At 52.9% G+C, this 22,822-nt stretch overlaps 2 protein-coding genes across 2 annotated transcripts in view; one reads left to right on the forward strand and one right to left on the reverse strand.

Moving 5' to 3' along the window:
• Nucleotides 1-75: 75 nt before the first annotated feature.
• The window catches only part of LOC144247629 (uncharacterized), a 74,433-nt gene continuing 51,686 nt past the window's right edge, over nt 76-22,822 (reverse strand). Inside the window, exon 3 of the mRNA XM_085565265.1 lies at nt 76-1,548. Within this exon, the coding sequence (XP_085421391.1) occupies nt 866-1,548 (683 nt within the window). The 3' untranslated portion in view covers nt 76-865. The remainder of the gene's footprint in view (nt 1,549-22,822) is intronic.
• LOC146764295 (uncharacterized) lies at nt 2,919-11,614 on the forward strand. Its single transcript, XM_085564964.1, has 3 exons — nt 2,919-2,933; nt 9,175-10,248; nt 10,732-11,614. The coding sequence occupies exons 1-3, from the start codon at nt 2,919-2,921 to the stop codon at nt 10,987-10,989; spliced, it is 1,347 nt and encodes a 448-aa protein (XP_085421090.1). The 3' UTR covers nt 10,990-11,614.

The following is a 22,822-nucleotide window of genomic DNA, read 5'->3' on the forward strand; positions in this document are numbered from 1 at the left end:
ATGGGGGCACTAGGGAGGGACTTGGGGGGACCCCACGGCGGGGCCGGCCCTGGGCAGGGAGGGCGGGTCCAGGTGGGGAACACTGCCTGCTGCGGGTCTGCCCGGCAACTGGTGAGTCATCAGCCCCGCTCGCTCTCATTGGCTGACTCTTCTCCACCGCGTTCTCTCATTGGCTGAGGAGAGGCCCGGCAGTGCAGAGAAGGAACGGGAGAGATCCCGCCCCGAGCACCGGCACGGGGACAACAGACCCGGCCTGGGCACAGGGAGGGAATTTATTACCAACCAAACCACGGCAGCACCCGGAGAAGGGAAAGAAATCCCTCCAGCACCTTCCCCCACCCAACGGGGATCACCCACAACAGGGTTATCCACCATGGAGAGACGGGGACATACGAGTTTAGACCAAAGCCAATTTTATTGAGTGTACCAGGTGTTTATACAGGGATTTACTTGTATGGTGCTTATAGAGGGCTCTGTTTTTGGTAGCAATTTCCCATTGGTTACATATTCTTCGTGACATCCAGTAACGTGGGAACATTTATCTTATCACAAAGACTCACACCATTTTTTCTGGTCACCTCTTGCCCTGGGAGATTTAAACTGTGTCTGTGTCTCCCACAGTTTCTGCTCAGTCAGGCCTCAGATATCGGGCCCCTTTATCAGCTCCATTGCTTTACTCTCTGTTTTATTCCCCATACCGGGGCACCAGGGCTCTGCCCCACGGGGGTCACTGGGGATCATCCAGCCCGGATCCTCCCATGGATGGAGCTGCAGCAGTGCACCAAGCTCTTCCCTCTCTCTCTTCCCTCACTCCAAGCTCTTCCCAAACCCTCATCCCTCACTCAGGGCACTCACAGGGCTTCCCTTAGTGGTGCCTCCGTTGGTGCTGGGTCAAGGCTGAGCTCTGTGAGAAGCTCTTCCCACACTTCCCACATTCGTAGGGCCTCTCCCCGGTGTGGATGCGCCGGTGCACAGTGAGGTGGGAGTTTTGCTTGAAGCCCTTCCTGCAGTCGGGGCAGCGGTAGGGCCTCTCCTCTCTGTGAATCCGCTCATGGAGGAGGAGATTGGAGCTGGTCTGAAACCTCTTCCCACACTGGGGACACTCGTAGGGCCTCTCCCCAGTGTGGATGTGCTGGTGTGTTCTCAGGTGTGAGCTCCGCCCAAAGCTCTTCCCACATTCCAAGCACTCATAGGGCCGTTCCCCAGTGTGGATCACCTGGTGGTCGACCAGGCTAGACCTGTGACTGAAGCCCTTCCCACACTTCCCACACTCGTAGGGCCTCTCCCCGGTGTGGATGCGCCGGTGCACGGTGAGGCTGGAGTTGCGGTTGAAGCCCTTCCCGCAGTCGGGGCAGCGGAAGGGCCTCTCCTCTGTGTGAATCCGCTCATGTCTGAGGAGATGGGAGCTTCTCTGAAACCTCTTCCCACACTCCCCACACTCATAGGGCCTCTCCCCAGTGTGGATCACCTGGTGCCGGATGAGGCCAGAGCTCCGGCTGAAACCCTTCCCACATTCCAAGCACTTGTGGGGCTTCTCCCTGCCATGAGGCTTCTCCACCAGCTCCGAGCTCCGCCTGGATCTCCGCCCGCCTTCCTGGCTCAGGGGGGCTCTTTCCTCCCCGCAGCTCCCTGGGCTGGGTTTGCAGCTCCTCCTCCTGCAGCATCTCCGGGGCTTTTCCTCCTCCTCCATCCAGCCACGCCCTGGAAATGCAAACTCCTGGTTTGGGGAAAAAACAAGAGGAGAGGACCTTGGACTGGAGGTTCCTCCTTGCCCAAGTTCATCTCAGGAAGTCATTGCGAATCTTGTGTCTGTAAGAACCTCCAAAGCACCAAGATTCAGCCCAAAAATCCCATAAACTTCCAAGACACAGAACAAAAACACCCCAAACACCACAGCTCAGCAAATCCTCCTCCAAAAGATAAAGATTCAGCTGCCACATAAAACCAAAGCACCAACATTTAGCCCAAGAAAACTCAGAAACACCAAGATTCACCCCGTGAAAATCGTGGATCCCCCTCCACAGTCACCTGCTGCATGTGGGGGGAGCAGCGATCCTGGGCTGAGGGAGAGGCTGCACTTATAAGGAGTGGTGGAACCTTCTGCTGCTTCCTCTTTCTGCTCCTCCTCCTCCTCCTCCTCTTGTGTGCCTGCTCTTCCTCACACTCCTCTTCCTACTGCCATTCCTCCTTATCCTGCAAAATCCCACCTTCTCATGCCACCTGCATCCTTTGACCATTCTGTTCCTCAAGCCTGCTTCTCCTTCCCTTCTCCTCCTGCCCCCAGGCCCAGCACCCACTGCCGGCTCCCTCTTCCCCCCACACCCACAGCATCCCAGCGCAGGGGCAGGGATGGAGCTGGGGCAGGTCGGGCCGGGGCAGCGCTGGGCTCTCGGCCGCTCCCGCCCGCACTCGGTCCCCACTGCAGCCGCTCCCGCCAGGACAGCGCGGGGGGGCCCGGCCTTGGCGCTGCCCCACTCCCACCTCCCCAAATTCCCCTCGCGGGGCCATGGGGCCGAGGGGGGGCGCAGGTGGGTCCAGGTGGGGAACGGGGGGAGCTGCGAGTCTGCCTGGCAACTGGTGAGTCATCAGCGCCGCGGGCTCTGATTGGCTGAGCTCTGCCCGAGCCCTGGGGCTGCAGCACAGAGGGGACACCCTGCTCCAGGGGGGATGTCCCACAAACGGGGGACCCCATGGAAGGAACAACAGGAAAGTGTCTTTACAAACAGATGCTCTGAATCTGGTCGGAGATAGGGCCAAATAACTTTTATGTTAGGAAGTGACAGGAGAAGACATCGGTTTCAGAAAATTTTACTAATTGATGACACAGACTGCTGCTCAGCCAAGGTTCTGTTCTATTCATGAACTTCCAGAAGAACAAGACTTAACAGAGCCATGAATATCGTTTGCTATATGAAAGCATGGAGTATATCAAGGTGGGTATGTAATAGGTGGATTGGGAAGTCTGTACCTCCCAAGTACTTCAGCCAATGGGGAAAGCAGAGGGAGATGTGGCCAGGAGAATTAGGATGAAAAGGAAGCTGTGTCCTCAAACAGTTGGAGAGATCCCATGAGGACGGTCCCCTAGTCTTTCCCATTTTTAAGAAATAAATTATTTTACAAGATTCGTCTCTCTGCTCTGTGGACAGAATCCTCTGCTGATGTCAGTTTTTCTGCACACCCTGGGGCTCATCCCGAATTCCTTCCACCCTCCGGGGCAGTGGGCAGGAAGTGCAGCTGAAGGTGCCTCACCCACTTTGGGTGATCGGCTCCCTTGGCTGGCGGCAGCACCGGGGATTGATTGGGGCCCGGGAATGACCAGGAGACAGACGAGTGACACATCAGGGGGTCTGTGAAGAGTCAGCAGGGAGAGAGCACTGAAAATCTCATCAGTGAGTGCCCTGGGATCCTCGGGGAGTGAACATGGCAGGGCACCCATGGAGGGGAGAAAAGGGAAAGCCAGGGAGGGGTCCTGGCCAAAGGGATGATGATCCCAAAATGTCTCTGAAGGGTCTCTTGGGAGAATGCTGAGGTAGTTTGCACATTCCCCCAGAGGTAATTAAGGACATGGACACCCAGGGGGGAAACAAGGGAAGTGGAGAAGGGATTTGTACAACAGGGGATGGATGTATTGGTGTGCTGGGAAGTGATCGGGTGAAGGGGAGTGTGCAGCAATACGGTTCAGGCAAGAAGCATCAGGAGGAATCTGTGTGGTAAGAAAAAGGATGGTGAAAAAGAAGAGAAAGAGAAAAATACTCAGGATTGTTTTGTTTTCCAGCACTGTTTTATCCTCACAATCTGCCAGCTGATCCAGATCCTTTCCATCCCCGGTTTCCAGGAGAGGAAAAGCAGGAGGTCAGGATGCCAGGGGTTTCTCTGCGGTGGCAGCGGCAGCACCGGGCGCAGAGGTGCGGCACCGGGAGCACGGGCTGGGGCCTGTGGGGAGCTGCGGGGCCGGGCCGGGGCTGTGGGGCAGCCGGGGCTCAACGCCGGGCGCTGCCTGACCCCACCAGCCCCGGGCAGGGCCGGCAGTGGCCCCCGGCCCCCAGGAGGCTGCGGGACGCCCCGGCCGCTGCCCGGCCCCGGGGAGCTGCCGGCCCTGCCCGCCGGGGGGGCCGCCTTTGGACACTGCGGCAGGACAGGCACCGGCTCTGCCACACGGGCTGGGCAGGGACCCTGAGCACAACGGGGAACACAAAGGAACAGCTGGGAAATGCAGAGTGCACATGGAAGGATCAGGATTTGCTGTTCAGGATTTGCTTTGGGTCCCTGCAGAAAGGAAAGGTTTTGCAGAAAGCTCAGCAGCTCTCAGAGGATGAGCACCCACAGGCAGTGACCGGGGCTGCAGGAGTGGCACAAGAAGGCCCTGCAGCACTTGGGCACAAAGGCACAGCAGCTGAAGGCAAGAAGGGATGAGCAAAAGGCCAAGCTGAAGGCAAAGGCCATGGCAGAGTTCCTACAAGCCCCTGGGAAGGAGTCAGGGCTCCAGCTGCAGCCCACAAGGACACTGCAAGCACAGACAGCAGCACCCTCAGCAGGAGCAAGTCCACCCCTGCATGGACATGGATTGTCAGGGCTCTCTGAGCTCCCATCCCACCGGGGACCCACCACACCGGAGCCCTGGAGAACATTCAGGCTGCATCTACATCGAGAGGAGGCCTCTCCTGATGGACACAGGGGCCTCTCCATCCACTCTGAATCTTACACCTAAGGGGGGAAAATTGTAAAGGTATGTTTAATTATTAAGGGAATAAATGGGAAAGTTGAGCTGGTGTCATTTGTTCAACCACTATTCGGAGGTGAGGAGAAGAGGTTTGAAATAAACTAATTTCTTTTTCTTCCTAGTCTGATTGTTATTAACTAGGAAGGAATTTGATGGTGGTATTGTAATATTGTAAAAGGTGATACAGAGGCTATTGCTGCTGTACCTTTGTGTCAAATGTCTGGGAAGGCCTATGCTGAAGGGAACCCAGAGGTGTGGGCAGCCCCATGGAAAGATGGAAAATTTGATGTGGAGCCTCTCCAAATTACTTGGAAGCAACCAGGACAAGTGGTGTCTAAAAGCAACACCCTGTTCCAGGGGAGGGAAGGAAGGGCTCACAGCCTGGTATGGAGTCCCTGCTAAAGGCAGGGCTCTTGGAGCCAGGGATGTCTCCCTACAGCACTCCTATCCTGCCAGTCAGGGAATCGGATGGCTCCAATGAGGAGGACAAGAACAAGTGGTAGACAAAGCCCCTCTGAAATGGCTGAATTTTCTGGCTAAAAGTTGTATTTTGAGTATTTGAAAAAAAATTACAAATGGTGAAGAGAAAGGTTAAATATATGGGACATAATTTGACTGAAGGATTGACCCAGAGATAGTCTAGGCAATTTCAGATGTAAAGAAGTAAACTAAAATAAGGAAAAGACCAAAACGAGCTGCAACAATTCTGAGAATTAAAACACAAATACACAACCTGGATTGAGGATTCTATGTTCCAGCCAGAACATTGTAGGACTTTTTAACCCCAGACAGCTTTCATGCTGTGGTATGGACAGGAGAAAGTGAGCAAAACTTGAGAAAATGAACAACCAAAAATATTGATGCCTCAGCTCTGGCTCTTCCAGACTCAGAAAAGAAATTGCAATTGCAGGTGAATGTTCAACAGGGCCATGCCAAAGGAATCCTTGGGCCAAAATGTTTCACCCAGTGGCCAAAGTGGCCTCATTGTCTGCAGAATTGTGCAGCCACAGCTTCAATGGGAACCAAGGCCCAAAACCTGATGACAACAGGATCTCCAACTGTTCCAGTCTGCCATCAAGTTCAAGCTTTGATAACCAAAAGAGCCTCACAATGGATGAGCAGTGCTCGGTTATTACAGTGTGAAACTTGTGCAGTGGCACAGGAGGATTCAGAACTGAGGACAGGGGAAGGGTTTAACCCAGCCTCCTGTTTGAACAGCCCACAGAGGGGCTGGGAAGAAACCCAGCACTGCATTCAAGTGACACAGCTCCAGACCCAGCCTGGGGGAGACTCAGGAGACATGGCCTGGCCTGAGGCAGAAAATGTCTTTGTGGATGGCTCTTCAAGGGCAGCAGAAGGGAAAAGAGTTCCAAGACACGCTGTTATTGAGGAAAGGGAATCAGACAAGGTGCAGGTTACCCCCCATGGTCAGCTCAACCAGCACAGCTGTGTGTGCTTGTAAGAGCCTGGCACTGAAATGCCCTGAGCAGGTAGGCTTCAATATCTTCTGGTGACACCATCTCACCTAACAGGGGGGCAAAAGCAATTCTGATTGCTCAGCAACCACTGGATCACTTATTAAGGTAACTGTAAAAGAAGTAATTAATATAAAAGGGATTGTGGAAGAAACAGACTCAGACAAGCAGAACTCATTCTCCAGGAAAGATCCTCCAGGGGCTTATGGAAGCTTTAGGAATACAGTGGGACCTCCAGAACCCCTGGCACCCCCACAGCTCAGGCTGGGTACAAAGAATGATTGGGGAAAGAAAGAAACACCTTTGGAAGCTGGGGATAGAAACCAGGATGCCATGGGTACGGCTTTTGCCATTGGCTTGGGCAAGAAGAAGAGCCAGACCCAGGGCAGATAATAAATTATTTCCCTTGCACTTGATCTCTGGAATTCCTTACCCTGGTAATTCTCCACCTGGTGCAGGGTGGAGATAAGGGATGCACATTTAAAGCAGTCTGTGGCCAGAATCCTGTCTCTGGTGCAATCTCTCCCCCAGGAAGCTGGGCTGGCACAGAGCCTGCCTTGGCACTTGGCTGCTGCCAACATCCAAGCAGGACATGGGCTCTGCCTAAGGAGTGCAAAGCAGCACCACTGGTGGCCAAGTGGCGTGGGCCATGCCAAGGGGCCCCGAGGCCAGAAACAGCCGCCAGCACAGCTGAACACGGGGGGACCCCTCAGCCTGGGCTCCAGGTCTCTGCAGCCCCGGAGATTTGCACTTCCCGCCTGCAGCAGGAGGATGGGAGGCCCCCCGAGCCTGCACTGAAGGCAGCGCAGCAGCAGCCAGGGCTCCACAGCGGGGCAAGGCCCTGGGCCTGCCCACACATCCTCTGCTGAAATCCTCGGCCTGGCCACCCTCCCTGGGCAGCTCCAGCCACCGGGGCCAGCCCTTGCTGCCACTGCTGCAGCTTCAGTGCTCTCTGGGCCTGCACTGCCACAGCTGCTGGGGAGACACCGGGACAATTCCACTCTGGCTCTCACTCACACTCACACACTGCCCTGCCTGCCAGTGCATCCATGGAAAATAGACCAGCTCATAGACTTGAACATTGTTAACCTTTGATTTCTCTACTCAGGCTTGCTTTGCCTTGGTCTTGGGGAAAGAAATGTTAAAGGTTTTGTTAAGGGCTGTTACACCACTCAGTGGAGATGAGTTTCACATCTCAACACACTGGGAATGGCCCAAAAGACACCCACAAAGACAACGACCAGCAGCAAAACATCAACCCCAGCAGCAAACAGTAACCAACACCTACCCCAGACACTGCCCCCGGTGTGGGAGGGGACTTGGGAAACTGTCCCCCCGAATTACCCTGGGAGGTGACAGGTGTGTAGTTCCCCGCCTCCCCTGTTATCAATCAGTATGTCTGTCATCCCTTGGTTCTAGAAAATTCTTTGTTCTTTATACCTCCATTGGTTCCTTCCCTGAAGCCGCTCCTTCCCCTTACCCTCATTGGTTATAACCCTGTCACTCGACCCTGACTCTGCCCCCGAAGCCTTCCTTCACTGAACGCTTCATGCCTGGACCCTCCCTCTCTTGTCCCAATTATAATCCCGATTCCGCCCCCTGTTCGGCGCTCTCAGAGCGAGCTCCCTCCCGGAGTGGTTGTTTTCCCTTCGCTCCCTGAATTGCTGTTCCTCAATAAACCCTCTTGGAAATAAAGCCGCCTGTGAGCCGTCCCGCCTTCATAGAGGAAGATTTCATTACGCTATCCGGCTTTCGAGGACTCGGCTCTCTGACAAGCAGAGTGGTCAGAGACCCAGAAGCCCTCAACTGGCGCCCGAACAGACTGGCCCCTCTCAGGAGTCAGCCGCAGAGCGTCTCCTCGGCTGCCTCGGCTCTGTGATCCGGCTGCCCGAGGACTGAAAGCGCCGTTCGCCGCCAGTTCCACGAGCGGCTGCTCTTCGTTGAAGAAGATCGCCTACCTCGCGGGCTGCAGACACCTCGTCCTGGTTCGACTTCGAGTTTGGGAGCAGACTCCGAACGGGACGAGACCTGCAGCGCTTCCTCTCCCCCTCAGAGGCTTTTTCGTTTTGACAGCGGTCTTCTTTGTGGTGAGTTCCTGGTGCCCTGTCTGGCACCCGACCCTGTCTCTTTTCCTTTTCGTTTCTCTCTTTGTCTCTTTGGGGATTTCCTTTTTCTGCAGTGAGAATGGGCAACCGCCTGTCTCCTGCCCGGCGGGATTTTTACCTCCACGTTAAATCCTCCCTTGTTTTGGGTAACATTTCTTTTAAAAAGAGGGACCTTAAGGCTTTTGTTAATCTTATTTTCGATAACTTCCCTGACACCTCCAGGGATGATTTTTCTTCTCTTATTTTCTGGGGAAATATTGGGAAACTGTTATACGCATTACAAGTAAAGGGGAATTTTTCTGTGGGGCATTTTTTTCCACTTTTTCATTCTATTTACACTTTATTTAAACAAAAGGGTGAGAGTTGGGTCCCCGGTTCTCCTAACCTTCATCCCGCCCCCCCCACTCCTAACTCGGTTTCCCCTAAGGGTGGGTCGGGCAGCAGACCCTGCCATAACCAGGCACAGGGCTGCCACCGTCTCCCTGCTGCTCCCCGCCCCACTCTGTCCTCTCCTCGTCCTGGGACTGGCCATCCCAGTGCGAGTCTTTCCTCTCCCCAAAGCCCTCAAACCCCTGTACCCAGTTTAAAACCATGTTATTCGATTCCTGATCTCTGTCACCACACCTCACAAAATGGCGCCGGCCACATGGCCGAGCAGCCCGCCACCGAGGGACAAAATGGCGCCTCCTCTCCACCTCCTCACTCCCTTCGGGCCCCTGCCAGTCCCCCTCAGGCTCCACCTCCGTCGAGTGCCGCCCCTGCGTCGGGTCCCGCCCCTACCACCGCGTCGATTGTTACGTCGTCGGGTCCCGCCCCTCCAGCCCCCATGGCCACACCCCTGGGTGGGCCCCCGGTGGGAGGGACTGGCCTGCAGGAAGGCCACGCCCCGGTGGGAGGGACCGGCCTGCAGGAAGGCCACGCCCCTGTGGGAGGGAACCCCCTGCCGGAAGGCCACGCCCCGGTGGGTGAGCCTGGCCACGCCTCCCCTCAGGCCTCTTCTGGTTCCCACGCCACCGGAACCGGAAGTCGGCCTGGCCGGAAGCAGGCCATCTTGGCCTGCCGGGCTTCATGCCACCGAAGCCCACCGGCCAAGGGGAAGGTCCGAGCCCTTGCTCGTCCTGCCTCATCCTCCGATGAGGATGAGGACAGCGACAGCCCCCGGCCCACACCTAGGCCGGGAGGTGGGTGGGCCCGGATCAGGGCAGAGGCAATTAAGGATGGGGATTTGGAATTCGCAAGAGATCTGGGGCCGTTCGCAGCACCTGTGGTGAGGACCAGGGGGCAGCGGCCACACTGGGAGCAACTCCCATATGTGGAGATTAAAGAACTGAGGAAGGCTGCCAAAGACTATGGTCGAGACTCTCCTTTCTTTAAGAATGTATTGGACCTCGCTTTCTCGGGCCATACATTGGTCCAGCATGACGTTAAATATATTGCCAAGTCCCTGCTCACTCCCACCGAGCTTTTATTGTGGGACATTCAATGGAGAAAGCTCCTCAAGCCTCTTCTGAAAAAACACAATTTAGCAGAGGCAATTGGAGAGGGAGAGGAAGCCATAGAAGCCCTGGCAGGGGAGGGGGAGTTCAGCCAGCCAGAGGACCAAATACTGTTACCCACGGAGGTCCTAGATGACATCAAGGAGGCTGGCCGAGCGGCACTGTTAAAAATCCCCGATGGGAAAACCCCGCTCCAGAACTTTTCAGCTATTACCCAGGGCCCAGAGGAATCTTTCATAAAATTCGTGGACCGGCTGAGGGAGGCCATCGACCGGCAGATAGACCATCCTGCAGCGAGGGAAGAGCTCCTGAGAAAGATGGCCATGACCAACGCGACAGCCGAGACAAAGAAGATATTAAGGACTTTACCTCAGGACCCCGAACCCACCATCGCACAGATGGTGGAGGCCTGCACGAAAGCCGCCTCCACCGAGACCACTGTCGCCCTTGCAGTAAGTAAGGGGATTGGGGAGGCGATGTTGACGATGAACACCATCCGGTGCTTCGGGTGTGGCCAGATGGGCCACATACAAGCCAACTGCCCATACTGGCCCCCGGAGCAACCACACTACTCGTACACACCCTCCCCAAGACCAATACCCAGGAACCCGATGCCCTACCATCAGCAGGCGGGAAACGGATCGCGGAGCGCGGGGAGGGGCCGCGCAAGGACAACAAGTGGCCCCTCACAGCGCCCAGGCCTCCCCACCATCCGGGAGGACCGGTGGCCCAGCGGACAGTTCCGGAGGGTTGGCGGAGCCACGACGACGGGCTCCGCCTCTTCCGTAGAATCCGCAACTTAAATTCAGACACTCACCGGGTCCTCAAAAGCTCCATCACTGTGACTCTCCAGGATGAGGACCTGGTGAGAGTTCCCGCTGGGTTCCTGGAACCCCCTTACCGTAATTGTGAGGTAACAGTGTTAATACTCGGAGATTGCAGGCTCACACCAGACCGTGTTACCGTCGTTCCTGAAGTGGTGTGTTTTCAGCCGGGGTCCGAGGTCACCGTCTCAGTCGTCTGCCATCAACCACCTTGCACCATCACCAAGGGGCTCCCCTTCGCTGCCATGTACCTCCTCGACGTGGCCGACCTCACCGATCCACCAGCACAGGACTATTTCGCTGGACATGACTCCGGGGAAGACAATTTTGTCTTCCTCACACAAAATGTTTGCAAATCCAGACCAATGATTGAGACTGTTTTATCGCTTCAGGGAAAGTCCCTCAAACTAGACCTGATGGCAGACACCGGGGCAGACGTCACCATCATACCCCGGTCAAAGTGGCCCCGCGACTGGGAGTTGGTGCCCCCTTGTGGCACAATCTCCGGAGTGGGAGGAGCTGTCAACTCCATGCGCAGCAAACACCTGGTAAGTGTGGAGGGCCCTGAGGGACAGATTGCCACCATTCGGCCTTTTGTTGTTTCATCTAACATCATGTTATTAGGCAGGGACGTTTTGTCCCAATGGGGTGCCCGCCTCGATATCCCTAGCCCTGCATGGGATTTTTAGTATGGGCCACTGCGGAGCGCACCTCCCCACCGCTGAATTGGAAGACCGATGTTCCAGTGTGGGTGGACCAGTGGCCCCTTGTGGAGGAGAAATTAAAAGCGCTCCATGAATTAGTAGAGGAGCAGGTCCGCCTGGGGCATTTAATACCCTCCACCAGCCCCTGGAACACTCCTGTCTTTGTTATTAAAAAACCTGGCAAAGACAAATGGCGCCTGCTCCAAGACCTGCGCAGGGTCAATGAGGTAATCGAGGACATGGGCCCCCTGCAGCCTGGCCTTCCCTCACCCTCCATACTTCCCCGGGATTGGCAGCTCGCAGTCATTGACATCAAGGACTGCTTTTTCAACATCCCATTGTATCCCGGAGATGCCCCCAGATTCGCGTTCTCCGTCCCTTCCATCAATAGGGCAGAGCCTTATAAGAGATACCAATGGGCCACTTTGCCCCAGGGAATAAAAAATTCTCCAGTGCTCTGCCAAACTTTTGTGGCCCAGGTGCTTTCGCCGATCAGGAAGCTGTTCCCTGAAGCGATCATCCTGCATTATATGGATGATGTCTTGATCTGCGCTGAAACACAAGCTTATCTGCAGATCACACTTTCCAAAACTGTTAAGGCCATTAAAGCTGCAGGGTTTGAAATTGCCGAAGAAAAGATCCAGCTGTCAGCGCCATGGAAGTATTTGGGCTTTCACATTACGGGAAGGACTGTCGCGCCCCAATCTGTCACCGTCAAAGACGACCCACGGACCCTGCGGGATCTCCAGCAGATCTGCGGTACCATCACGTGGATCCGACCTCTCCTGGGACTCACCACGGAGGAGCTGGCGCCGCTCTTCAACCTGCTACGAGGAGATGGCGACCTGGCTTCCCCTTGCGAGCTAACACCTGCCGCCAAAGGAGCCCTGGAGAGAGTCGCTGAGGCCATACGATCCCGTCAGGCCCACCGTGTGGATCGGCTCCTTCCCGTCACCCTTGCCATACTGGGTAAGTGCCCAAACTTCCATGGTCTGCTTTTTCAATGGGACGCTGGGCGGAAGGACCCACTCCTTATCATTGAGTGGCTGTTTCTCCCGCACCAACCAGCGAAAACTATTTCAACTCCTGCAGAGTTGATGGCTAGGATAATAATAAAGGCCAGACAACGCCTCCGGACCCTCGCAAGGTGTGACCCGGCGTGCATTTACTTACCTCTTAATTTGGAACGATTGGAATCCCTGCTTCAGACAAACGAAAGTTTGCAAATTGCTTTAGACAGTTACCCTGGACAGATTTCCATTCATTACCCTAAACATAAAATATTCAAAGACACGTTATATTTGGCCCCAAAGTCATTCAAAAATAAAACACCTATTAAAGGTGCTCTCACGGTGTTCACCGATGGGTCGGGAAAATCCCACAAATCGGTGATCACTTGGAAGGACCCGGAGAGTCAGAAGTGGGAGTCTGACATCCAACTGGTTGAGGGTTCCCCCCAGATCGCAGAACTTGCTGCGGTCGTGAGAGCATTCAAAAAATTTCAGCAACCTTTCAATCTGGTAACAGATTCGGCTTATGTTGCCGGGGTAGCAGAACGGGCAGAACACGCCCTGCTCAAAGAAGTTCAAAACAAACAGTTATTCGATTTGCTCACGGAATTAATCTGGCTGATCTCCCACCGAGAGCAACTCTATTATATTATGCACGTCCGGGCTCACACAGACCTGCCAGGAGCTATTGCAGAGGGGAACCGGATGGCCGACCTCCTTGCAATGACATCTCATTACTCTGCACCTGCACTTTCATTAACCTTACCAGACATCTTTGCACAGGCAAGGCTCAGCCATGCGTTTTTCCATCAAAATGCACCTGCCCTTGCCCGACAATTTAAAATATCAAAAGAACAAGCCAAAGCCATACTAGCCACATGCCCAAGCTGTCAGTCCTTCGCCCTTCCACCGCTGCCAACGGGGATAAACCCCCGAGGGTTGGCAGCATTGGAGCTGTGGCAAACAGACATCACTCACTATAATCCTTTTGGCCGCCTGAAATACCTGCATGTGTCCATAGACACATTTTCTGGGGCCGTGTTCGCGTCACTCCACACTGGTGAAAAAACAAAAGATATCATCAAACATCTATTCATGGCATTTGCCACATTAGGAGTCCCAAAAGCCATCAAAACGGACAATGGGCCTGGATTCACCTCGACAAGATTCGCACAATTTCTACAACAATGGGGAATTGCCCATTCCACCGGCATTCCCCATAACCCCACAGGACAAGCAATAGTGGAACGCTCCCACAAAGAGTTAAAAAGGCTGCTAGAACAACAACACGATTCGGCTCTGGCCATGACACCAGTTGAAAGATTATGCAAGGCACTTTATGTTCTTAATTTCTTAAATTGTTCTGACCGAGAGCCGAATCCCCCTGCACTCAGACACTTTTGCAATAACACCAGGGCAGTTTTGAAAGAGCGTCCGCCAGTCCTCATCAGAGACCCAGAATCAAAAATCATCTCAGGGCCGTACCCTCTGATAACGTGGGGGAGAGGGTACGCTTGTGTTTCCACAGCCCAGGGTCCCAAATGGATTCCTGGAAAATACGTCAAACCGTACCTGGAGAGCACTACCACGGACCCCCCAGCGAGGAGCAACCCAGCGACCCCATCACAATCACCACCAGATAATGCAGTGGCGTGGCGACGGAGAAAAAAGAAGAGGACCGGAAGACCACCCAACATCGTCTCCCGGGTCCTCATCACAAGGACATACCTACCTCTGCAAGACTTAACAACTTCCGCCACCCCATCCCCTCCTGTGCCGTTCCCTCTACCCTCATACCTAACCCGTCATCCCTTTACCCCTCCGTCCTGAAATTTATTTTTATTTTAACCCAAAAGGGGGAGCTGGGGGAGGGGAGGGAACCAAATGTATGTTGGTAATATTGTTTTGTTTAATTTTAGTACTAGGATGGCTGCCAGAACATCATTCACCCAAAAGGAACAACAGAAGATGTCCCACTGCGCCCAGCTGGTTGCAGCCACGCTTTCCATCCTCCTGTGGCTGCATGTAGCAGATGGCTGGGTGGTACCACAGCCGAAAGAAAACGTCTGGATCACGCTGGCAAAGTCCTTGCAGCAGGATAACCTATGTCTGGCCATGGGCAACGTGGACAATCCCCTGTCCACTTGCCTGGTAGGGGTCCCCTTGATAGCTGATGATTGGCCGGTATCCAATTCCGACCTGCTCCGAACCACGGGTAGGAGGCCTAACCCAGTCGATACTTGGGATGAGTGGACCAAAATTTTGCCCAACAGCAAAGAGGAACCCCAAGAATTGGACTTACTGGGGTCCTCCACAGCTAGATATTGTGTCAAATTCTATTATAGGAGGCCAAGTCAAAATTGGCACGGAATTGACTTGGCCAAAGACACATACCGGAAAGATGTAACACCTATCAGTAAAAAATATAACAGCCAAACCTGGTGCAATTATACTAGCCAGGTGATTTCAGTTTCATCCACTCATCCCAAGACATTGCCCAGGGGGATGTTTCTTATCTGTGGGGACAGAGTATGGTCGGGAATTCCATCTCGGCTCCAGGGAGGCCCATGCAGCCTTGGCAAGCTTGCTACCCTCACTCCAAACAGAACTCAAATTCTAGATTGGAAAAAAGAAAGACAATTGGCACGCACCAAAAGATCATATGCTCAATTCGACGAAAATTGTGACTCCGAAATTTACGATTGGGGAAAAACAAAGAGGGTCGCTGTATCCATCTTTTTACCATGGTATGCAGCAGCTAAGGCCCTCGGTGAGCTTTCTCACCTGGAGTGTTGGATAAGCAAGCATGCCAACGCCTCGTCTGCCGCCCTCTCCGATCTTCTGGCAGACCAGCAAACCACCAGGCAAGCCACATTACAAAACAGAGCGGCTATTGATTTCCTGCTGCTCGCCCATGGCCACAGCTGCGAGGACTTCGAAGGATTGTGTTGCTTCAATTTAACATCACGGAGCACTTCCATCCAAGCCAACATCCAGCGGATCCGGACCGAAGTACAGGACATCAAAACGGAAACTTCGGCTGTGGACCCCGTCCACAAACTATTGATGCAGTGGGGCATTCCTGGGTGGGCAGCCTCCATTTTAAAAGGACTCTTTTGGATTTTCATAATTATCCTTCTCATTTCAGTTGCCTTAACCATCTTCAAAAAGACGCTTACCAAGACTTTGGCAAATATTTATTTAATTAACAAGAACGGGGGAGATGTGGGAGGGGACTTGGGAAACTGTCCCCCCGAATTACCCTGGGAGGTGACAGGTGTGTAGTTCCCCGCCTCCCCTGTTATCAATCAGTATGTCTGTCATCCCTTGGTTCTAGAAAATTCTTTGTTCTTTATACCTCCATTGGTTCCTTCCCTGAAGCCGCTCCTTCCCCTTACCCTCATTGGTTATAACCCTGTCACTCGACCCTGACTCTGCCCCCGAAGCCTTCCTTCACTGAACGCTTCATGCCTGGACCCTCCCTCTCTTGTCCCAATTATAATCCCGATTCCGCCCCCTGTTCGGCGCTCTCAGAGCGAGCTCCCTCCCGGAGTGGTTGTTTTCCCTTCGCTCCCTGAATTGCTGTTCCTCAATAAACCCTCTTGGAAATAAAGCCGCCTGTGAGCCATCCCGCCTTCATAGAGGAAGATTTCATTACGCTATCCGGCTTTCGAGGACTCGGCTCTCTGACAAGCAGAGTGGTCAGAGACCCAGAAGCCCTCACCCCGGCAGGGCTGCAGACACCTGCTCTGCAAAAGGCTGAGAAGGAAATCCAGCACTTCCCACCTCATTAACAGCAGAAGCAAAGAAATCTGGGTCCAAAAGGAAACCAAATACTAAAAAATGCACAACTTGAAACAACAGAACATTAAACCAATGCATTTAGACTGTATCCAGTTTGGGAAAAATAGACTAAAACCCACGTGTTATGGAACAATTTTCTTTGCACACCCGGGCTGTGTGGGGATGGAATGATTTCTGTTGCACATCCTGGCCAGAATCAAGGAATGCCTTGACTCTAACACTAAACCTATTGGTGGAGTTTTTCTTTTTCCTGCAGTTCCAATGCAAACTTTAGAGAATTAGAGTATTTTTTTCTAATAATCCCTCTTCTATATTGCCGGTTATGTTTGGGTCAGAGATGTGAAAATGAATTTTTACTCCAAGGAGAAGTAGAAAAAAACTGAATTGCGTTGGAATTTTTTGAGTATGTTTCTGTAAGAGATACAAAAATTTTTTTCTGGGTTTTTCAACATTCACCTTTAGGCTGTACTTCGCAAAAATAGAAGAGATTTAAAGGTCACCCTTTAAGTCACAAATATTAAATGGATCATTTGAAGGGGAAAAAAAAAAAAAGCAGCAGGTTGTGGGGGGGGCACATGTGAGGTGCTGAAGCTCCTCTGGAAGAGAAGCTGCATTCCAGGCACCCAGAAGGAACTTCAGAAATGCAAATTAACACTGCTGGGGCAAAGTGGGGACAATGTACCTGGCTCTTCTTGCCTGGGGCAGGAATTGGCTGATTCCCTCTGCCCCTCACCCCAAGCTCTGCCTGCTTGCACAGATGGAATCTGCACAGCTGAAGGCAGAGCCCATGCTGAGGATCACTGACTCTGCAACAGAAACGGCTGAAGCTGCAAAGGGAAACAGCAAATGGAGAATGTTGGGAAAACTTCACTAAAATAAGGGGGGGATCATCCCTCTGCCCACTCCAACATCTGCTGTCACTGTCTGTGCTGTACAGGGTGTATCAGAGCACTGGGGTTGTTGCTAAAACAAGTTCAAGGAAATCAGTTGGAATTCAACTATTTGATAATGTAATTAGAAAAAAGCAATCAATTGACGCAGCCCCGGATGGAGGGAACACACAAAAATGGGCAAAAGAATTAAAGGACCATCAGAACAAATCCTACAACACCATGGACCAGCCCCTGGGACCCGAATCAATTAATATCAGGACACAGAGAACCCATTTATTATTTCAATGGCATCATTAGATTACAAGCTGTCCTCGGAATAAGAACCAACCAGACAGCTCCAGCTCCTGACCTTCCTGCCGACCAAGCCACTGAAATGAGGAACACAACATTTCACCAAAGGATGGGATCAGATTATCTGTGAGCAGAAAAAACAGGAGTCTGGGGGAAACAAAGTGGCTCAAACTGCAGTCGGCAAAGACATGACAAGAGAAAACTGCTAAAAAAGATAACAAAGGAAATAGGAGAGCACTTTATGTATTGGTACAAACATGGAAAGGATGGGAATGGGACACAGTTCCCCGGTTCCCCAGCAGACCAGGGGTCAAATGAATGCTGCTTCTCCTCTTCTGTGCTGCAGCAACTCTCATCTTTTTACCATGCCCCACACCTTGGCAGTGCAGCTCATCCAGCAGCTGAGCCAGGGCATGCAGGTGGCAGCCAGGCCTCCTGATCCACAAACGGCTACAAAAGGACAGGGAATGAGGGCACCGAGAATAATCCCAAAACCAAAGAGGACCCGGGAAGAACAAAACAGAGTCAAGGAGTGAATCTGCCTGGAGATAGGGTCGGGCACCTGTAGATAAGGGGAGAAACCATCAGTTCCAATAAATGTTACAAATTGACCCAGAGAGCTGCTCAAAGTCCCGCCACATTCCTGAACTTGGAGGAGAAGAACAAAGACTTAACAAAGCCATGAATATCGGCTGTTCTACAAAAGGAGGGTGCACATTAACGAGGACAGGCTCCAGGCGCATCGGGAAGTCGGAACCTTCCAAGGAACTCAGCCGGTGGGCAAAGGCAGAGGGAGATGCGGCCGGGAAAATGAGGATAAAAAGGAGGCTGCGGACTACAAGCACGGCAGAGAGCGCACGGCAAATGCCCCACGGCCTCTGCCCCTGCTCGGCAATAAAGTCACTTTGACAGGACTCCTCGCTCTCCTCCGGGCACACAAACCTCCGGCGACGGGAATTTCCCCGCCCGCTCCCGGCCGCGGGGCAGCCCCTCTGTCCTACCCACAGCAGCCGGGCCGAGCCAGCGCTGCTCCGGCAGCGGCTCCTGCCCGGCCCCGGCGGGAAGGAGACCGCGGGCAGCCGCTCCCGCAGCGCCCTCAGCCCGGGGCCGGCACGGGCCGGACACGGCACCGGCGAGCCGCCGGAGCCCCCTGCCGCCCCCTCCGCCCGCAGCCGGCCCCGAGCCCCCGCAGAGCCCAGCGCGGCTCCCACCTGCGCCGGGGCCGCCTCCGAGCTCCGCCGCCGCCGCCTCACCGCGCTCCGGCCGCTGCCGCCGCTGCCGGGCCCGCACAGCCGCTCGGCCAATGGCGGCGCTGCGCGGCCACGGCCGCCCTCAGCCCGCCGCCGGGGCCGCGCCGCGCCCCGCTCCCACCAATCAGCGCGCCGCAACCGCGACTGACGGCACCGGCGGCCAATGGCAGCGAGCTCGGGGCGGGCTCTGCGCACGGCCCCGCCTCGCCCCGCGCTCTCGGCGCCCCCGGGCTGCGTGAGGGGAAAGCCGGAGATGAGGAACAGCCCCGGCACGGGCCCGGGCCGAGCCGGGATTGAGCTGCCCACACAAACAAACTTCTCCGCGCCTCCCGCCACGGCTTTCCCGGCCCTGCGCCTCCCGTGCCTCCGCCTCTGCGGGAAGCCCAGGCGCCTCACTTCTCCTGCCCCTCGTTAGCGCATCAGTGCTTCGCTTTGATTTCCCCCAAAAAGGGAAACCTGCCCCAAGCCCTGTGGGTGGGTGGGGCAGGGGAGAGATTTGTGGCGGAAAACTCCAAAGACTCGGAGCAGGAGAAGGAGAAGTCAGTGCAGAGCCTTAAATGCCGCTTTCCCCACGCCTCCCTGCTCCCAGCTGCACCTCCTCCCCCGGCAGGGCAGGAGACAGGGAATGGGGCCATGCTCAGCTCATCCCCCGGGGCTTCTCCCTCTGCTCAGGGACAGGAGTCGTTCCCTGCTGCACCCTGCGCTCTCTCCCGGCCGAGACTTCTCCAGGAACTTCTCGGAGCGGAGTCCATCCCCTGGGCACAGCCCCCTCCGAGTGCTGCAGCGTGGGTCACTGTGCCACGGGCTCAGTCCTGCCAGGACAGGCTGCTCCAGCGGGGCCCCTCTGCCCGCGGGCTCACAGCCTCCTCTCAGGCATCGCCGAGCTCCAGCCCGGCTCCTGCAGGGGCTGCAGGGGATCTCTGCATCCCCATGGACCTGCAGGGGATCTCTGCATCCCCATGGACCTGCATGGGGATCTCTGCATCCCCATGGATCTGCAGGGGATCTCTGCATCCCCATGGATCTGCAGGGGATCTCTGCAGCCCCATGGACCTGCAGGGGATCTCCGCATCCCCATGGACCTGCAGGGGGATCTCTGCATCCCCATGGACCTGCAGGGGATCTCTGCACCCCCCTGGACCTGCAGGGGGATCTCTGCATCCCCATGGACCTGCAGGGGGATCTCCGCAGCCCCATTGTAATATATGTTATGGAATAATTTGTGCTTATGTAAAATATACATTAAGTCAGTTGTGCTTGTAGAAAAAGATTCTTAAAGTTTTATATGACCGTTGGCTGCAGCCAGGGCTGGAGAAACCAGAGTTGGCAGAGAAAGAAAGACCTAATTTACAAATGAAAAAAGGTGTCTCTGCAGAGATGGGCCTTTTCCGGGGACAATCCAGGAGACACCCAACGTTTAACCCCTGGTCTGCCAGGGAGCCAGGAAACCGTGTCCCATTCCCATCCTTTCCATGCTTGGACCAATACATAAACTGCTTTCCTATTTCCTGTATTATCTTTTTCAACACTTTCCCCTTGTCATCTCTTTGCCAACATCAGTTTGAGTAATTAAGTTTTCCAAAAACTGCTTTTTTTTCTGCTAACAGATAATCTGATCCCATCCCCTGGTGAAATGTTGTGTTCCTCATTTCAGTGGCTTGGTCGGCAGGAAGGTCAGGAGCTGAAGCTGTCTGGTTGGTCCTTATTCCAAGGACAGCTTGTAATCGAATGATGCCATTGAAATCATAAATGGTTTCTCTGTCTCCTGATAGGAATTTGTGAAAAATGCCAATCATTTGGTTTTTAGAATTTTAAAAGTTTAATAATAATAAAATGGTGGGAAAGATAGGAATAGAATTAGAGTGATAAAAATTTAGAGTTAAGACAATTACAAGACAATAAAAAAGAAAGAATATCTGAGGTCCAGATGCTCTTAGGCACTTAAGCCAAGAGGAATGTACCTTGTGAATGAAGAAATCACCCCTAAAACAATACACTGTTGCATATTCATATATCCTTCATGGTTATACATACATTATATTTGAAACAAAAAACTCTGTCTGTTGTATGTCAACTGCTTTCTTTAATTCCCACGGGGTCTTCAAGTCTGAGCAAGGCGTGAAGAAATCAGCTTCTTCTAATAAGAAAACCATAAATTGCTCTTCTCTGGAGAATTTGCATGTTCCTTGAAACGAGTATCTCATTCCTTAAACCCCCCCCCACACACATACATAGTTTCTTTTTTAACTACTAAAGCTTCATTTTATCTACAAAGCTACATTTGCCATACTGTTATATGTAGCAGATATAATTGGCGCCATTTCTAATATGATATATGTGATATTGAATATTTGTTAGATTTGTTAGAACACTCTAACACTCTACACGTTTGTATAAGCATTCCCCCCCACCCTCGCAGGTGAGACCGGGTGTATATTGGAAACTGATTTACAAGTAAGAAGGTGTGGCTCCCCAGGAGATGGGCCATGGCTGGGGAGATGCAGGAACCCCCGGTGCTGATCCTTGCCTGAAGGACCCGAGATGGATATCATGGAAATCCTTGGGCAGACACAGGTGAATGCAGCGTTCCCTCCCGTAAATTTCATCAAGGGATTCAACAAACTCCAGACACTGAATTGTTCTCCCTCATCACCAAAGCAGAAAATCTTATTAACATGTGGACTCTGAAGAGAACACTGACTGCCAAAATCTTGGCCTCAGGCAGAATTTTCCCTATAAAAACCGCTTGTGCCAGGATGGAGGTGTGTGGGCTTAGAGGAAAACCTCTGCTGAGGCTGACTCCTTGTTGCACACCCAGGGCCGACCCCGGGCTCAGCTCTGTTCTTTCCTTGTGGCTGGCCTAGATAGAATTTGATTGCAAAATAAATATTTTATTTTTTCATGTTAATTTGGCTGGACAAATTTTCATTTATAACAGTTGTAACACATAAAAGGAAGAATCCCCATTTCTTCCACCATCCCAGCCACAGTACATTACCCCACCAGTTAGTTTTTAACACTGTTTTCCCATTTTTGGATTGGTGTCTGGGTTGATTTTTTCTAGGATGACCTCCCCGTTGTCATCTATTTTCAATAGTCTGATACATTAAACTTTCCACAAACACCCCCTTCATTAGCCAATAAATAGTCTAAAGCCAACCTATTCTGGTACACTGCAGTTTTTCCCCATTTTGCCTGCAGGTACTCAATTTGGGTGGGTCTGTGGCTGTTGACATGGGTGTGTGTACCAAAAAGGAACTTTGGTTTCTTTCCATGTAATACTTTCTGTAGCATTTGTGACACGATCTTGCTGGTATCTCAGAAGGGAAAAGACAACAAATGAGAGACAGAAACAGGAATGACAGAGGTCTGGCATGGCTTATACCCCCACCTCCCCTGCCTGTGGGGTTGCTGCCCACAGCAGGTACGTGTGATCTTCTCACTGGTGCGTACAGTGCTCAATCCAGGCTTGCCCTCTGTTTCCCTTGTCACTCCTTTTTGCTGATTTTTCTATGCAAGTCCTTTTCAACACTCCTTTGGTGTGTTTTGGTGTTGTCCATTTTAGATGTGATAGTCCATTCCTCACGTTTCTTCACAAGTCCTCTGCCTCTGTTTCCCACTTTCTCTAACAACCTGAATACCACCTTCTTTCAACTACTCAAAAAGTCCTTTCTCTCACAATACCATTCAACACAATCCACCTCCCTCCAAGGAGATAAAGTAAAGCTCAAAATAAACAATCTACATTATATATACTTCCATTCATCTACATTTACTCACTTTTATTTTTCACTCACTCTCACATACAACAAGGTACCTTTTACTTTCAAACAGTCTACATTACATATCTACACCCTGAGTGCTCATGGAATGTTAATCCATCAACCCAGCAGGTTTAATCCTGGATGTCTCTCAACCCAGCAGAATTTTAGGTGTTACTGTTTTCCAACCCCAGATCCCCTTGGACATTTTTAACCTTCAGTCCTGCTGTGTTGTCCAACCCCAGATCCCCTTGGGCATAACCTCAATCCGCAACCCTGAGTGCTCTTGGAATGCAAATCCCCCAACCCTCTGGAAGGAGCCCCCAGAAAACAAACCCCCACAGCCCCTCCCCACCCACCTGATTTGGGAAGAATTTTCTCTGAGAGAAGTGGAAAAGAACCTGTTTATTTAACAAACAAAACACTCCCCAGCACTAAAAAAAAATGAACAACACCAGATGACAACAAAACTCTTTCACCACTCTGCAG

This window comes from Lonchura striata, chromosome 35 (genome assembly GCF_050655825.1).
Source record: "Lonchura striata isolate lonStrDom1 chromosome 35, ASM5065582v1, whole genome shotgun sequence".
NCBI lineage: Eukaryota > Metazoa > Chordata > Aves > Passeriformes > Estrildidae > Lonchura > Lonchura striata.

Bases quoted from the DNA above. Each gene is read 5' to 3' on its own strand.
- LOC146764295 (XM_085564964.1), top strand. The intron at 10,249-10,731 runs GTAAGTAAGGGG...TAATACTCGGAG, and splicing joins AGACCACTGTCGCCCTTGCA to ATTGCAGGCTCACACCAGAC.